An 18298-nucleotide genomic window follows, 5' to 3' on the forward strand; every position below is an offset into this window, starting at 1 on the left:
GTGAGAGATACATCAATCAGTGGTTCTCACACACCCCCAAGTGATGACCTGGCCCACAATCCAGGCATGTACCCTGACTGGGAATCAAACCAGCAGTCTTTCGGTTCACAGGTCAGCACCCAATCCACTTAGCCAGGGCTCACTGGATTTCTAAACACAGAAAATGTTGGAACATATCCTCACCTGCATACTTCCTATACACCCAAAACCTAAGCAAACACTTGAGCACAAGTGTCTGAGGAAAATGCAACTTAAGCATGGCTATAGCCAAGGGACCCTCCTGGGAAAATGGAAAGAAGAGAGACTTAAGAAATGGGTTGAAAAAAATTTTTCCAACTAACATTTTACATCCCAACTGTTTGGATGTAAAACTCCTAATTCGCTGTTCTGATGCAAAAATCAATTGACATGTGATGTCTATACCTCTTTTGAAGAAATTAATGTGTAGTTGGTAAAAAACATCTCTCATTAAATTTCTTATTTTAATAACCTTTTTCATCACCTGCCTCATTACCTGTCTTTTTTGGAATTGTATTCAATATAATTTGTTCAGGTGAATTTTAGAAACTTATTCATGTAATCAAGTTTTTTACTTGAGTTTCATAGATATATAATCACATAGTCATGCAACTTCAAAACTGAAAATTTAAGATTGTAACCAATAACTAAAAATTAGAGGAAGATACCCAACCCAAAGACAGTTATTTCAAACTGTATTTTTAAAAAGCTATTTTTAAACTATATGTGAAGAGTTGAAACAATGCATTAACTTACCTTTCAGCACAGAGAAACCAGTGGAATTACTGAATAATGCCTCTGGGGACACAATTAAGCAAGACTATGAAGTCTCAAAATCTAAATTAATACATTCTACAACTGGAAAAACAGAGGTCAGGGCTCACTGCATTATGTATGGCAGGACCCCATGCAGATGAATGCCTTGCCGCCTAACTGTCACATGAAGCTCAAATGCACCCAGCTATAAGGGGCAAGGAAAACTCTCATATGCTTACACACACCCTGACACACTGCTACTGAAGTGCAAACTGCTACAACCTCTGCAAAGCCACTTCTCAAAGTGTATTTAAAGGTCCATAACCTTTGAAACAATTGCTCTTCTTATATTTGTGAAAAATAACATTTAGCAGAAAGATCTTTAACTACAGTGCTGTATTTTTATAAAAGCAAAATATGGAAACCAGCTTAGTATCAGACAATAGAAGCTAACTGAAAAATCATGGTCATCTACACATGAAATTGTATGCAGTTGTTTTAATACATGAAGCAACTCTATTAGGTTGAACCACATGAAACTGCTACATTTCTAATCCACAAATCTGCAATTTCACATGGTCAACCTAGCTTATGAAGATATAAAGCATAGTTGTAGTCAAGAACACGGAGAGGCCAGAGTGCCCGAGACTAAATTTTGGATCTTGTACTTAACGTCTGTGCCTCACCTTCCTCACCTATATATATAATGTGGACAGGAATAACATTCGTTATCTACTTCCTGGGTTGTTGCAAGCACTTACATTAAACGAATGCTTAGAACAGTTCTGACACTTATTAAATGTTAAATAAATACTTGCCATCACCTCCTTAACAGATGCTTGAGTGAAAACAGTGAAGTGTAGGAAAGTGTGCAGAGCATATCACCACTTGTTGTGTGCACGTGTGTGTACTTAAAGGAACCAGTATACAGGTGACCCCTGAACAGCATAGTCTGAATTGCGCAGGTTTACTTATGGGTGGATTTTTTGCAATAGATGTAGTAAATGTAGTTTTCCTTCATCATGATTTTCTTAATAACATTTTTCCTCAAGCTCACTTTATTTTTAAGGATACAGTATATCACACATACACAAAATATGTGTTAACCAACTGTGTAGATTATCGGTAAGGCTCTGGTCAACAACAGGTTATTAGTAATTAAGTTTTTGGAGAGTCGAAAATTATACATGGATTTTTGGCTGCACAGGGGTTAGCACCCCCAACCCCTGCATTGGCCAACTGTATGAATAGTTACAGATGTGCTAAATATCCCTGGAAGGGACAAGAACACGGAAACAGTGGTTACTCCTGAGGAAGAATAACTGGCAGAGTCTGGGTGACTCACAGACTTGCCTCTCACTGCATGTGCTTTCTGAAATTTGTATGTATACACATGTATATTTATTCAAAACCAGATATATGAAGTAATTACCTAGTCAAAAACACATACATGAACATCTTTCTTTAATGAAAAGTAAATAAAATGTATCAATCTGGTAACAACTGCCTAAATTATAAGTGTAAAGTACAGTCATACTTTCCAAACTGAGATAAACATTTCAAGGGAAATGTCAAAGGGGCAACACTAGAAGATCTTTGAGCAACAATTTTTCCCTAGTTATATTTTATACATATATGTATACCTAAATACATTCATACATAGAGAGAGAGCAGGTACAAAATGAACTTTCATTTTAAAGATAAGACATCTATTTCAGGTGACTTCAGGAAACTTAAGATAGGCAGCAGGAAGCTACTTAGGTTTATTGTAAGTATCATTCATAGAGGTGATGGGTGAAAAAGTAAGCAAAACCCTAGTCTACAAAGATCTAAATCACAGGGGGCAAACACAAGGCCCGCAGGCTGAACCCAGCCCTCCACCTTGTTCTATCCCTTGTTTCTACCCTGCAGCAGCGCCAAGCTCTCGCTTAACTGTTAAGGAGGAGTTATATCTATACAGCCCTAAAATTACATTCGGCCCTTTGAAGGCAACCACAAGGCCGATGCGGCCCTCACTGAAAAAGAGTTTGACACTCCTGATCTAAATAATTCCTGAAGTGAGCCTGACCATCCATAGCACAAACATCAAAATGTTCATTAACCTTTTGCCAGCTTTAATCAATGTCTTCCTCTATCATATTTTTAAATAATAAAGGCCACAAATAAGTGTCAGGAATCTAAATGATGCACTGCAAATGCCTCTAAAATGGGCCCTGATGGTCTTCTGTGATGGCCTGAAAGCTTCCCACCCTCACAGGCAGCACAGTCATTTCAGCATCCAGACCTGCACATCTTAAGATAAAACTTTTCCAATTATAAAAACAAAACGAAGATTTGCTTCTTTAGTCATGCGAGAACCAGTTTTGATGTGTAGGCATACTGCATACCTAACTTTATTCTTTTTTCAAATTCTTAACCAACAGTTCCTAATAGCATCTGTTGAATGGTCTTAGATTTTTTCCAAATGATTGTGCAGCTATCTAATCATTACTAATTTCTTAGAAATTTCTAAATGATTTGATTACTCATTCTATGGATCATGTTTTGTTATCAAGTGCTCTGTGCTCCTCTCTCTTCCTCTGTCTCTCTCTCTCTCTCTCTGTTTCTCTCTCGGGGGAAGGAGAGGTGACAATTTTAAATAGTTTTATCTAAGACCACATTTTCCACTTGACAATAAACTGCCTGTAAGTGCATTGTTATTTTCTTTCCCAGTGCACATGTTCCATGTTCAACTACCAAGAATGCCCAGTTATTTACTATACAGCAGCTCAGCTTTTAAAACTGCTATAGAATTTGCTACCAATTTGGGTCCTTCAATATTTTGTGTAGAACAATGCTAGATCTATGGCCAAAGTTGGCTTAATCAACATCTTCGATGGTGGGCCCAGGGGACACCACCAGATGGCGGGCTCCACCACCAGGGAAGCTCCCAGGCATTCCTCCTGGCAGATCTCCTGCACTTCGGAAGAGCTTGATAATGATGGGGTGCAGACTTTTTCCAGCTTTCTGCTGATGTTCAAATTCTTCCTTCTCCATAGTCTGGTTATTGAGCCAGTCAACTTCATCGTACTTGTGAAGAATCTTCTGTTTGTCCTCAACATTGATCTTGCCTTGAAGTTTTTCATCGTCAATAGTTGGTTCATATTGAAAGCATAGGATTCAAGTAAATTCTTGGAAGACACCTTGTCCTGCTGCTTCTCATCTTCAGCTCCATACTTCTCAGCTTCATGAACCACGCGCTCAACATCTTCCTTGCTTGAATGACCCTTGTTGTCAGTGATGGTAAAATCTTATTCTCTTTTTCCATACTCTTATCCACAGAAGAGACTGAGGATGCCACTGGCATCAATTATCAAAAGGGAACTCCATTTGAAGAAACACCACAAGGTATGCCCAAGTTCAAATTTACCCAGCAGGTTGTTATCCCTGGTCATGGCATGTTCACCTTCATAAACTTGGATGAGCACACCAGGCTGGTTGTCAGAATAGATCATGAAGGTCCGTGTCTGCTTGGTAGAAATGGTAGTATTGCCCTTGATGAGGACAGCCATGACTCCATCAGCAGTTTTAACACCAAGGGAAAGAGGACTGACATCCAATAGCAGCAAATCTTGAATGTTTTTTAATTTGCCTCCAGACAGTATGGCTACCTGGACAGCTGTGCCCTAAGAACAGCCTCATCAAGGTTGACAGCCTTATTCAACTCCTCCACTGAAGAAGTCCTGCAGTTTTTGAATCTTGGAGATATGAGTAAATCACCCACCAGGACAGTGTCACTGACCTGGGACTTGTAGAGCTTGGCATCCCAAACGGCTTTCTCTACAGGGTCCAGGGTGCCACAAAAAAGTCAGTATTCAACGCTTCAAATCAGGCACAGGTGAGAGGTATAGAGGTTGATTCCTTCACTGAGCAAATCAATCTCAACACTGGCCTGGGTACAAAAGAAGAGTGCTCTTAGCACATTCATAAGCAGTACATAGGTGACGAACAGCCCTCTTATTCTCACTGATGTCCTTCTTACGCTTGCTTGAATTCTGTGATAAAATGGTTGACCATTCAGTTGTCAAAAAGTTCTCCACCTAAGTGGGTGGCCCCAGCGCAGACTTGACCTCAGAGATTCCAAACTGAATTGTGAAAACTGACATACTAACAGTGCCACCACTCAAGTCAAATATCAGCGCATTTCTTTGAGCTCTTGCTTTTTCATCTAAGATATAAGCCAGTAACAGCAGGCATTGGCTCACTGATAACTCAAAGTACACTGAGACTAGCAATAGTTCCAGCATCTTTGGTAGCCTATCAAGAGTCATCAAAGTAAGCAGGTGTTGTGACAACAGCACTGGTAACAATCTTCCCAAGGTGGGCTTCTACAATTTCCTTCATTTATGTAAAAACCATTAAATGATGCCTCTTCTTCTGGATAGTAACTTTTCCTTTCTCACCTGTATTCTACTTGGACCTTGGGTCTGCCACCATCATTCACCACCATAAAGAGCCAATGCTTCATAGCAGATCAGACAAGTGCATCATCAAAGTGACTCAGCCAAGTGTCTGACATCAAATGCCATGTCGGTGGGGTTCACTGCAATTTGATTCTTTGCAGCCTCAGCAATCAATGTGCCAGTATCAGTAAAGGCAACATAACTTAGGGTGGTTCAATTTCTCTGCTCATTGGCAATTAATTCCACTTTTCCATGCTGGAAGACACTCACATAAGAGTAGGTACTGTCAAGATCAATGCCAACTGGAAGTTCCTGAGACACTGTTACTTGAGCACATGCACGGCTGGTGAAGACCAGGATACAAAGAGTTGCACCCACGTTCAACGAGTCTCCCTACTTATTAAAAAGCTTTTCTGGCCCATTTAATCTCTAGAAAATTATGGAAATCTCTAGAAATCTAGAAAATCATGTAAGAAAAAAATACAAAGAAATTGTTAAATATAGGTATAAACAGCTAAAAATGTTAGAAGAATAATCACAGAAAATTAAAACTAGTATACTGCACTATATAAAAACTAGCTTCTGTATTTATTTTTTTTAAAGATTTTATTTATTTATCTTTAGAGGAGAAGGGAAGGAGAGGGAGAGAGAAATATCAATGTATGGTTGCCTCTCATGCGTCCCCTGCTGGGAACTGGCCTGCAACCCAGGCATGTGCCCTGACTGGGAATCGAACCTCGATCCTTTGGTTGGCAGGCCTGTGCTCAATCTACTGAGCTACACCAGCCAGGGCAGCTTCTGTATTTAAAAATAAATCATACAATTAAGGGCCATTTAAAATTTTAGGAAACAAATTAGGGTTGACTCATACAAACAGTATAAATCAAGGAGAAAAAGATTAATATCCAAAAGAAAAATTGGCATAGAGCAAAAAAATAAAGAAATAAAAGAAATATAAATAGAAATAGAAATTTTTTCCAAATATACAGAAAATCTTTAGATTAGACATACTCAAAATTGGAAGTGCAAAAGAACACTTAGTGTACACTGCCACTTGTACAAAAGGGGCGAAATATATAATATTTTCTTAGCCAAGTACATAAGAAACTGCTAACACTGCCTGCCTTTGGGAAAGGAAGACAAGTGGCTGAGGAACAAAACAGATTTTCTATTACACACGATATTGTAAATATTGATTTTTAAACCATGTGACTTAGTCAAAAATAAGTTTTAAGAATAAAAATATTGAACATGCAAAAAGTAATGGTAAAATACTATAGTTATGGCAGCAACGACACAAAACCTTACACAAAGCTTCTTAAAAGCAATTCAGCAGTACGGAGTAACTGGGTTTTCCTTCTGGAGTTTCAGTTCTACTCTGCTGACCTATAGGCCTATCCTCATGCCACAGTTTCGATTATTGTAGTTTGTAATAAGTTCTGAAATCAGAAAGTCTGTGTACTCCCACTTTGTTCTTTTCAAAATTGTTTTTGACTATTTCAGGTCCCTTGCAATTCCACGTGCATTTTCAAATCAGCTTTTCAATTTCTACCCAAAAAGCCATGGGGATTTTGGTGGGGATTGCACTGGCAATCAATAGATTAATAATATTAAATCTTAGAATGTTCAACAAATACTGGAACCTTTCCATTTATTTAGGTCTTGTTTAATTAGTTCCTTTCAACAGCGGTTTGTGGTTCTTAAGTATAAAAGTCTTACACCTCCTTGGTTAAATCTATTCCTAAGTATTTTATTGTTTCTGAGGCTAATCTCCTCTGCAAATTGTCCTCTGCTCGTGTTCAGGAGTACAACTGATTTCTTTGTGTTGATCCTGTACTCCACAATTGTACTGAATGCATTTATTAGTACTAATAGTTTCCTTGTGGATTCTTTAGGATTTTCTGTATGTAGTAGAGTATCATCTGCAAATAGAGGTAAGTTTTACTTCTCTTCCAATTTGAATGCTTCTCGTCTCTTTTTCTCACCAAACTGCTCTGGGTAGAACTTTCACATAATGCTGGATACCCACAGTAAAGTGGGCCCCCGTATCTTCTTTTCCAATCTTAAGGGGCAAAGAAGTCTTTTCAGTCTTTCACCAATAAGTACAGTCATGGACCACATAACCATGATTCAGTCAAAAACAGAAGGCATGTATTTGGTACCATAAGATTACAATAGAGCTGAAAAATCCCTATCACCTAGTGAAGTCCTAGCAGTTGAAATGCTGTGGTGCAAAGCATCACTCACACATTTGTATTAATAATGGTATAAACAAACTTACTGACTTGCTAGTCATATAAAAGTACAACACATACAATTACATGCAATACCTAATACTTGATAATAGTTATAATTACTGCCTGCAGTTCTAACACAGCACCATGCTTTACAGGCTTGTGTGATTCAGGAGCAACAGGCTGTACCACACGGCCCACGTGTGCAGTAGGCTCACCACCTAGGTTGTGTCAGGTGCACTCTATGACGTCCCCACGACAAAATCACCTAACAAACACACTTCCCAGAACACGTCTTCATAATTAAATGATACATAACTGTATGATGTTAGCTATAGGTTTTTCATAAATACCCCTAATCATATTGATGAAGTTCCCTTCCATTCCTAGATAACTGAGTGTTTTATTGTGAAAGGGTGTTGAATTTTGTCAAATGCTTTTACTGTGTCAATTGAGATGATCAAGTGGGTTTTTTTCCCTTCATTCTATTAATGTGATGTCTTACACTGACTTTCTTATGTTGCACCACCTTTCATTTGGGAGATAAATCCTACTTGGTCATGATGTATAATTCTAAAACTATCCAGTTGGAGTCTGACTGCATTGGTATACTTTGACAACTACAGATATTCAAAGGTAACAGACTGTAATAAGACACACTAAATGTTAACAAATAATTATCTCTATCTAGTAAGTTTATGAGTGAGATTCTCTTCTTTATATCTTTCTATATTTTCTACAATGAATATAAGTAATTTTATAATAAAAGTAAGTATTTTATTGGTTTTTAAGAATATAAAGAAATCGTAAATTCAGTAAACAGTGGGCAAAGGACACAGATAATCAAAGACCCTAAGAGCCCATGAGCACATGAAAAAATGCTCAACCTCATTAGTAACTAGTAAAATACAAATTAAAAACAACCGTCACAGCCATCATTTTGGCCAAAGTTTAAAAACCAAGTACCGGAGGGCTGAGTAAGAATAAAATGTGTCCTACACTGCTGGCAAGGACGCAGACTGGCTTACACAGCTGCAAAGCAACACGGCAATAGCAGTAAAGTTTTAAAAAACACAAAGAACCAAAACCCAGAGATTTCATTTTTACACCGTGTTTTAAGAACACTTATGGCAACATAATTTATAATAGCAAAAATTCAAAACAACCTAAATATTCAACTTGATAATAGTAATAATAGTTTAAAAACTATGGATTTTCTCACATATGAAATACGATACAGCAGAGATGAATGAACTAACACCATGTGCATCAACACAGATAAATCTAAAAATCATTACTGAAAGGGAAAAAGCTGAAGAATAAAAACTACAATGTGCTCTCTTCAACATAAAATTGATTTACCCTATCGCTTCTTGGCCTTTTGTCTAAGATCAAGTGTAAAAACTATAACCCTACAAAATGAAACTATGATGGCATAGGGATATACAAGTATGTAATGAAGTATTCAAACACGTGAGAAAAGAACCCAACTCATCGCAATCTCTGGAAAGAAAGGGACGGTTATACCTCAGGCAATCTCAATTACATGAGAAATCTTATTTCTTAAAATAAAAGGCACAAATATGTCATAATTTTAAGATTTGATATAAATGAATTATAACATACTGGTGTTTGTAATAATATGCTCTATACTTGTCTATTTGAAATACTTCATAATAAAAATATTTTTAAGAAAATAAAAACTGCCCTGACTGGTGTGGCTTGGTGGGTTAGGTATTGTCCCACAGACCGAAGGGTCACAAGTTTGATTCCAGGTCAGGACACATGCCTGAGTTGTGGGCCAGGTTCCCTGCTGGGGGCATGTGCAAGATGTGACTGATAGATATTTCTCTCCCACATGGATGTTTCCCTCCCTTTCTTTTTCCTTCCCTTTCCCTCTCTCTAAAAAATAAATAAAATCTTTTTGAAAATTAAAAATAAAGCCCAAAATACAGGCTGGGGCAAAAGCAAGTTTATAGTTGTTTGTATGGGAAATAATAATTAATAAGTAAACGGTAAAAGAATAAACTCTGTGTTTTGAGAACTCACAACTGTAAACCTACTTTTGCCCCACCCTGTATAGCCAAATGTCAATTTTTTGAAAAAGAACATTTCAGCAATGTTTTCTAGGACCCTTTCTCTCCTGTGTACTCTTCACAGCAATAGATAACATTTGGTCAGTGAAAACACCTGCTGATGACCCCAGATGACAATAGTGGGTTTCGTGAATAAACATGGAACTAGACCAATTTAGAAGAAACCATAAACAAAACAAAAAATTGCTTATGAAAGTATGAAGCCGAAAACCGCTAAAGATGACTATCACATCTTTCTTAGAACTTAACACAGTTGGAATAGAGTTCTTTCAATAAGCTTTTCTTTCATAACAGAGTAACTTCCTCATGCAAAATATGGCAAGAATTTGGAGGAAATATTCAGGATTGTCACAAAAGTAATTAAGAAACTGTTCTAGAATTAGACAGTTGGGCTGGTTATACAACTCCGTGAACATACTAAAAACCACTAAATTGTACACCTTAAAGAGTACACTTTATGGCATGTAAATTATGTTTCAATAGAGCCTTTTCTTTTAACAGCAATGATTCTTCATTAAGGTGGCACTGCAGCATTCCAACAAAGCTCTTACTTCTCCCCTTTACCACAATCACATAATAAGTTCCTTGAAATCAGAAATTCTTTTATGTATCTTTAGATATAGTATACTGTAATAGGACAACACAAAATGTTACTTTCCAGCCCAAACATCTCATTTTCTCATAATATCATTTAAAAAACTGGTGACAGACAAGTATTGTTAAGCGCATTTTAAGCTGACGATCTACATCTTTCTTTAACAGTTGAATACACACTGGTGAAAATTTAGGATGCCAATTACTTCTGAAAAACTGTATTTTTCTGAAAAGCAAGACCCCTTTGCCCTAGAAAATAACACTCTCTCTCTACTCAAGTTCTAAAGGATGGTTCCCACAGTCCTTAAAGGTCTAAGCCATTTCCTTATCTCTACATAATACTCACCGGATTCAGATCTAAGCAGAATCTAGCAGACTCAGACAAACACCCATATACCAAGAAAACAGTAAGAAGGAAGCAGATCTGCGGGGATGAAGTACACTCTATGGGGCCTAAGCAGTGACCCCATATTTTCATGCCCCACTGGGAAGGAACAAGGATTTGAACTGAGGCTCAAAGCTAGGCACAAACCTGTTCTTCTTCTGTAAATGGTACAAGAGCCAACGGTGGTAGGGGCTCCTCCTGTAGGATAGGCAGAAATTCTTTATCCAGAAGATCTGAAGGTATCTGTTAGATGAAACACATGATCGTGTAAGATTAATGCTATCCCCCTCAAATTCAAGAAGATGAAACAAGAAAAAACTCTCCTGTTTACGTTATCATTATAAATATAGATTAAAAGCTTATGCAGCCACAATTAACTTTGGTGATACTTAGGCATTCTCGAGGATGACGGTTAAAAACCCCAGTCAGCTCCCCCTGATCATCCGACACCATTTTCAGATTTGATATAGCACTGACTCTGGTATTCCGGAGTGCACAGTAAGAAAGTAAAAATCTCCCCATTTTAACTCAAAGCGCAGGTGGTAAGAAAAGTTTTACAAGCAACTATAACCTTAGCAACCATCATTAAAATCTGAAATTCAACCCATTAATAAAATTAAAAACAAAGCATACCTTTAAAATAAAAAATATTTTCTCACTAGCCAGATAAGAACACTATATATTGAGTTTTGATCATTTATAAGTGACACAAATGTGACAGGACATTTTTAAGATTTTCTCTCCACTATTTAGCATAAAAGGGAAAAGAGAAAGAGAAATAATTCTTTTTCTCCCCCCTAACTTCTAACTAGAAAGAGGACTAAGAGGTGCAACAAAAAAAAAGAGAGGCGCTGGCCAGTGCGGCTCAACTGGTTAGCGTGTTGTCCAGAGCACTGAAGCGTCACGGGTCCAAGTCCAGGGCAGGGCACATGCCTAGGGTGTGGGTTCGATCCCCAGTTGTGGAGCATGCAAGAAGCAACCAGTCAATGTTTCTCTCTCACATCGATGTTTCTCTTTCCCTCCCTACCCTTCTCTCTAAAATCAATGAGTGTGTCCTTGGGTGAAGATTTAAAAAAAAAAAAATTCTTCCTTTCTCAGCCATCAAATTGCAATAGAAATAGACATGAAAGGGGGGTTAAGAAGAAACTACTCAGACAAAGCATTAAATGCTGACCATTCTTCCTATTTCCATGAAGCTTTCTACTCCTAATGAAATTTTAGGCCTCTTTAAAAACAAAAAAAAAAAGAGTGCATTACACTTAGAAGAGCCTCTGTAAACTACTGCAGATCTCAAAGCATAACTTCAAAACGTACGGAGAGAGGAAAACCATGGGTATCTCGTACATCAGAATATGACCGTACATACATGAACAACTCACTCTGAATAATTCTGAATTACTTCCTACTTTCTTACCTTGTTGTCTTTAAGGAAAAGTGCTAACATTTCTTCTCTGCCATAACGATAGTCTGCTAATTTATATTTCGGCAATGCTGGAGAAAGAGGAGGGGACGTAATACTCCCACCACTGGACAGAGCTCGGAGCCTAGAGAAAAAGAGACACAGAAGACAAAAAGTGTCAAACATTCTGGCACTATAAGCTTTTTATTTTTTTAAAAATATTTTATTTATTTATTTTTAGAGAGAGGGGAAGGGAAGGAGAAAGAGTGGGAAAGAAACATCAATGCGTGGCTGCCTCTCATGTGTCCCCCACTGAGGACCCGGCCCGCAACCCAGGCATGTGCCCCAACTGGGAACTGAACCGGTCACCCTTTGCTTCACAGCTTGTGCTCAATCCACTGAGCTACACTATCCAGGGTGAACTGTTCCTTATTTATTTTTATATAACATATTGTACAATTCCTCACTTTAGCTCTTTAAAAAAACAAAGAAATCCCTTCATTTCTTTGGGGGTTTTTTTTGGTGTAACCAAGGACACTGATACCCTTCCAGTTGTGTTTTTAATAGACTATTTTGATCAAACAGAAGGGTATAAAGAATACAACAAATGTTTTTACACCCGCTATCCTGCTTTGTTAAATCATAAATTCTATGGTGAAATCCCATTCTTTCAAGGTATCCATAACTTTTAGCTTTAATAAAACCTGCTGTCACAGCTCACTAAGAGAGCAGTTCATTGAGACATAATTAGACAACCACACAGTAATTACTTAACCCAATAGGTATCATGGCACAAACTTCAGAACCTTCGGAAGTGAGGAGGGGACAATTTTCTCCAAATTATAAAAGTAACATATGATTAAAACCAAAGGGAGGTCTCACTTCACTTATTAATTAAATCTATCCCATTAGATTAATAAAAATGAATAAATCTGATAATACCAGTTGTTGGAAGGGATGTAAAATAATTCTCGTGTATTGGTGGGATTATCAATTGGAACAACTACTTCAAAGAATGATGTGCTAATATTAATATTTAATAAAATATGGAACAAAGTATGCTATACAAAAGGCAAAATACAGAAGCTTATAAAGATAGTTATATAATTCACAATAGATTTATACTGTTTAAGAACACATATAAAGCACTGCAAAAGCATATAAACAAAATGAACTGACAAATACAAAACTCAGGACAAGATTTTATTATTATTACAAAATATTGTTATTATTAAGATATTATTATTAAGATTTAATATTAGTATTATTATTAAGATTGTATTATTATTATTACAAAATATTGTTTATTTTTAGAGAGGGGAAGGCAGGGAGAAAGAGGGAGAGAAGCAACAATCTGTTGCCTCTCACACACCACCAACTGGGCACCTGGCCCACAACCCAGATATGTGCCCTGACTGGGAATCAAACTGGCAAGCTTTTGGTTCAGAGGCTGGCACTCAATCCACTGAGCCATACCAGCCAGGGCTAAATAAATGCTACATCCATACAATGGCACCACTTATGGCAATAGGAAATATTGATAAAAAGATATTTCTGATGTGGCTATTTTTTTAAAAGCAGGTTACAAAACTGAATGTACAGTATGATCCCACTTTTTATGAAAATAAATGTACATATACACAAGTATACATAAAACCACCTGGAAAGATATACATACCTACATATTAACAGCAGTTATCATGGATGGTAAAATTATGGTGATTATATCTTCTGGCTTACTAATTTTTCTAGAAACATATACAGATATTACCCACTTTTCAAAAAGTTCACTTTATGCCACTTCACTTTTACTAAAGACCTACATTAGTACCTGTTTTCACAAACTAAAAAAAAAATCTGAAGAGGATTTTCACTTTTATGAAAAAAGGCAAAAAGTAAAACCGCATTCAGCATTTGTTTTGCAATGAGCAGTTAATACTGAGCAGTGAGAGTGGCCCCGAGCCTCTTCCCCATACACTACACTCGGTGTCTTGGCAGCAGCTGCTGTGACTCTGAATGTGTCTGTGAGCATCTACGCTTTATTTCTGTTTACTTTGCGCATCTGTTAGCAACGTGTGTCCCTAAGGTAACTGCTTCTTCATTTAGGAACACTCCACTTTGAGATAGCGGGAAAACCTATATAGCTTTGGTAGTAAGAAAATTATTTTTTAAATACAAACAAGAACTAAAACAGGTGCAGCATTACTCGCATCAACATTTCTAGATAAAAGTCACACTACAATATGATAGATCTCAAAATCCCATAAGAATTCCATATTTGAGGTCCAAACATATCTGTAAGAGACTCAAAGGTCAGTTCTTATTATGGCAAATGCTAACACAATCCTAGATGGGCTAATGTTAACAGCCAATATAATTCTAAATCACCTTAGACGTCTACCCCATCAGTAAGATAAAATTCAAATAAAAATTCAATAAAAACTACTTTTCAATTGAGTCTCTGAGCAGCACTCACAAAACAACGTTATAGCAGAAAACATATATGTATGAATGTTTCGACTATATAAAACTGCATGTGCACCCAGACAAAGGCTCAAACAAAAAGTACATAATTTGATTGGGTACTGGAACTGTGAGGAGTTTTAATTCCACTATAGTAACATAAGCAGACCAAGAAACTTTTTAAAGTATAAATACAGTCATTAACCAAATGTAATTTTATTCCTAGACTAGCCACATTGTTTTCAACTAGGCACATGAAGCAAACCATCCGACACCCACAAAAATACCTTACAACTGTAACTAGTCATCCAATATCAAAAGAGATGAGGTTTTGAAAACTCACCATTCAGGCCCAAAGTTCAATGTCTGGGTTTCTGCTGCCATTCTTTTCCTTATGTTTACAAGATTCTTATGTGTTGGAGAAACCTATTAAAAGAGAAAAATATCTCCATATAGTTAATTAATATTGAACGCGGAGTCCCAGCCCAAAAAGTGTAGCTAGGGAGTGTGTTTTATTTCCGCCCCTCTCAGCCAGAGTCCAGCAGGCAAAGTAAAATGAATATATCCACCCTTACATTCCAATGCACCATCTTTTCATGTTTATCCAAAGAAAGGAGGCATAGTATTAGATGAAGCTAATGAGAATAGATCATGCAGGGCAGTGGACACTAAAGATTTTCTTCTTTTGCCTTAGAGCAATGGCGAGAGACTCAAAGGTAACAGATTTCCATTTTAACTTATACTGCTCTTGTAATGGTTCTCCTATCACTATGAGGTATATATCAGATCCCACTCCCTTCCTGTCTCACAGCTTCCACCACAACTCTCTCCACTTTCTGCCTAGCACTTTACACTCTAGTGATTCTTTAAAACATCTTGGACCATCAAGTTAAAGTAACAAGCTAGTAAATTTCAGGAGTAGCCTTTCAAAAACAATTTTAAGATATCAGAGCTTAAAATGAAATAAGTCAGACAGACTACTACAAATACTGTATGATATTCCTTATAAGTAGAACACAAAAAGCCAAACTCGGTAAGCAGAGTAGTGGTTACCAAGGGCTTGGAGGTAAGGGAAATGGAGAGATGTTGGCCAAAAGGTATAAACTTCAGTTATATGATGAACAGCCCTTGGCTGGTGTAGCTCAGTGGATTGAGCACAACCTGGGAACCAAAGGGTCGCCAGCTCAACTTCCAGTCAGGGCACATGCCTGGGTTGTGGACCGGGTCCCTAGCTGGGGGTGTGCGAGAGGCAACCGATCCATGCATCTCTCACACACTGATATTTCTCTCCCTCTCTTTCTCCCTCCCTTCCCCTCTCTCTAAAATAAACAAATAAATAAAAATCTTTAAAAAACAAAAAGTAACAAATTCTAAGGACATATTGTACAGCATGGTGATTACAGCTAACAATACTGCAGTATACATTTGAAAGTTGCTGAGAGTAGATCTTAAATGCTCTCGGCGCAAAAGAAACAAATACACAAAAACAGGAAATCCTGTTCCAGTGCTCTTCATCATCCCACCTACAAACCCTCAGGTACTGCCAAACTGCCACACTGAGCCAACACTCAAAGTTCCAAAGTTTAATGCCTTGATCTAGGGACCCAACTACTATTTATGATACGGTTTTTATAACGTGTAAAGATTTCTCTTAAACTTTTAAAAACCTAAGAATAATAATCCAAACGATTTAATTAACAACTAAAGAGACCTGCATTACTCTGAGTGGTGTTCTGCTCATTCTCCTTTATGAATTATAGCAGAAAATATAAGAGTTGTGACTGTTGAAATCTAATCTAAATGTTTAAAGTACTGTAACCAGTAATTCCAAACTCCCCACCCCAGACTGCTCCTTCTAAATCAGTTTAAATGAGCGCAGTTCTAATGTATTTATACATGCCGGGGGGATTTTCTTACCGGACGCCTCTGAATCACAAAGTAGAATGGAAACTGGGCCTTTTTTCTCCACTGTCCTTTCTGAGGATGCAGTGAGGTATTAGCACTAGCAGAGACCTCAAGCTAAATGTTGTCAACAACATTTAGGAGACTTGTGACCATCAGAAAATAGCTCTGGATTTTTACAGCAGTGGGTGTTTCACCCAGACTCTGGGTGCTGTGTTCCCACCATGCTCTTCTGCCTCTCCAGACTGCGTTTTCTTGAAACCATTTCCTCCTTTATCCTCCAAAACCAGCACAATATAATTTCTTTCCTATTTAGTCACTATTCCCCCAAAGTCTCTCTTCTTTTCTAACCTTTTGTTATTTCTCAACTAACACTTTGGGCAGAACTCTGCCTACTAAATCACGGGAGAGTAACAGGTGGCCTGCAGGGAGTGGGGGTGTTGTTATAACAACAGCGAATATCCCATGAACTTCTCAATTGTCTCCGCCCCTGGGGAGGCGCCCCATTGCTACTGTAAATTACAGATTTGATTCTTTTCTCCATGGCCTGTGTGGCATGTCAAGAGGCCTGACGCCCCCGGACATCCATCTCATCCACAACTGATCAAGGCACCACTGTTTTCACTGTTCACCATTCAGCCAGGCTCACAAGCCCAGAGTTATCTGAAACTCCTTCTGTTTCTCTATCCCTCACATCTAATCATCTGGTCTCAAATACGGTCAATTCCTCCTTCAAGATTCCTCCTGCATTCTTTCATTATAGTCAAACCTTTGTAAACCCATGTCTGCATTCTTACAGTAAAATTTCTACCTGGCTTTCCTGACTCAGCCTCTAACTATTCACAGCCAAAAAGATCAATCTTCCCAAAGCACTGCTCCTGGTCACGCCTGCCCCTCTTAAAACAGTCAACAAAACCTACTGTGTATCACCAGAACTCCTGGCATTTCAGGTTCCCACCAATCTAACAACTCATACCTCCTCAACTAATCTCTTACTGTGTCACTTCCAAACTCGAAACTTGACCAGAACTTTCTACTCTCTACTGCATTCCCCTTTCTGTGGTTCTGCTCATGCCCTGCCCTTTGCCCAGAACACCCTCCCTCTTTCCTTTACAATGGCCTGTACAAAACCAACATTCAAATAACCTACTCCATAGCGTATTTCCCAAACTAGAAAAAGCACTGCTGTCTCGAAAGAAAATCTGAACAGAGAATGCAAAAATAAAATGAAATCTACAGGCCCTGGCTGGTATAGCTCAGTGGACTGAGCACAGGCCTGTGAACCAAAGGGTCACTGGTTCAATTTCCAGTCAGGGCACATGCCTGTGTTGCAGGCCAGGTCCCAGTGAGGAGCATGCCAGAAACAACCACACAGTGATGTTTCTCTACCTTTCTTTCTCCCTCCCTTCCCCTCTCTCTAAAAATAATAAAATCTTTTTTAAAAAATGGAATCTATAGAATTCAAAATTTAGATGATGTACCTTTTGAATATATATATAAAGCTCAAAAGGAAGGATAAAATAGGAAAGAAGCAATTTTGAGAGGAAGGACACAATAGTTTTGGACAAAATATGAGGTGCCTAAAAAGACATCTAAAAGACTATCATACAGAACTTGAACTCCAGTGTAGAATAGGGATGGGAGACAGAAATGTTTAAGTAAATCTGCATAACTGCAAACAAAACTTGATTGAAACTCTCCCAAAGCAGAACTCAAGGACAAGTCAGTATTTTTACCTCTGAGTGGTGGATTTCTGGGTAATTCTTTCCTAGTAAGTTTCTAATTTATGTATACAACAAATGTAGTTCTGGCACAATTTTTTTTCAATGGAAAAATTCACAAGTCTCAGATACTTAAGTATAAAGAGAGAAAGACTGGAAAGTCTTCACTGGCTTCCACAGTGAAATCCCCGGTGACTGGCTGAATGCAATACAGAATGCTGGCGGGGGACAGAGCCCGATTTTGGGGAATGAGAAGTAGCTGGAAAGGGAGAAGGGGAAGACTACAGA

At 37.9% G+C, this 18298-nt stretch overlaps 1 protein-coding gene across 8 annotated transcripts in view; it reads right to left on the minus strand.

Annotated features, from left to right (window-relative positions):
• The window catches only part of GIGYF2 (GRB10 interacting GYF protein 2), a 108552-nt gene that overhangs the window by 77561 nt on the left and 12693 nt on the right, over positions 1-18298 (minus strand). For 7 of the 8 annotated variants that reach the window (XM_037063503.1, XM_037063502.1, XM_037063501.1 and 4 more), the window contains 3 exons: positions 14731-14813; positions 11940-12069; positions 10673-10768 (listed from right to left, as the gene is read on the minus strand). In XM_037063503.1, coding sequence (XP_036919398.1) covers positions 10673-10768; positions 11940-12069; positions 14731-14771 — 267 coding nt within the window. In that variant the 5' untranslated portion in view covers positions 14772-14813. Of the gene's footprint in view, positions 1-10672; positions 10769-11939; positions 12070-14730; positions 14814-18298 lie in introns of those variants that run through there. The other variant, XM_037063504.1, reaches the window with a different exon arrangement.

The sequence above is a fragment of the Sturnira hondurensis genome, unplaced genomic scaffold, assembly GCF_014824575.4.
Source record: "Sturnira hondurensis isolate 20B ecotype Veracruz unplaced genomic scaffold, ASM1482457v3 Scaffold0014615, whole genome shotgun sequence".
NCBI lineage: Eukaryota > Metazoa > Chordata > Mammalia > Chiroptera > Phyllostomidae > Sturnira > Sturnira hondurensis.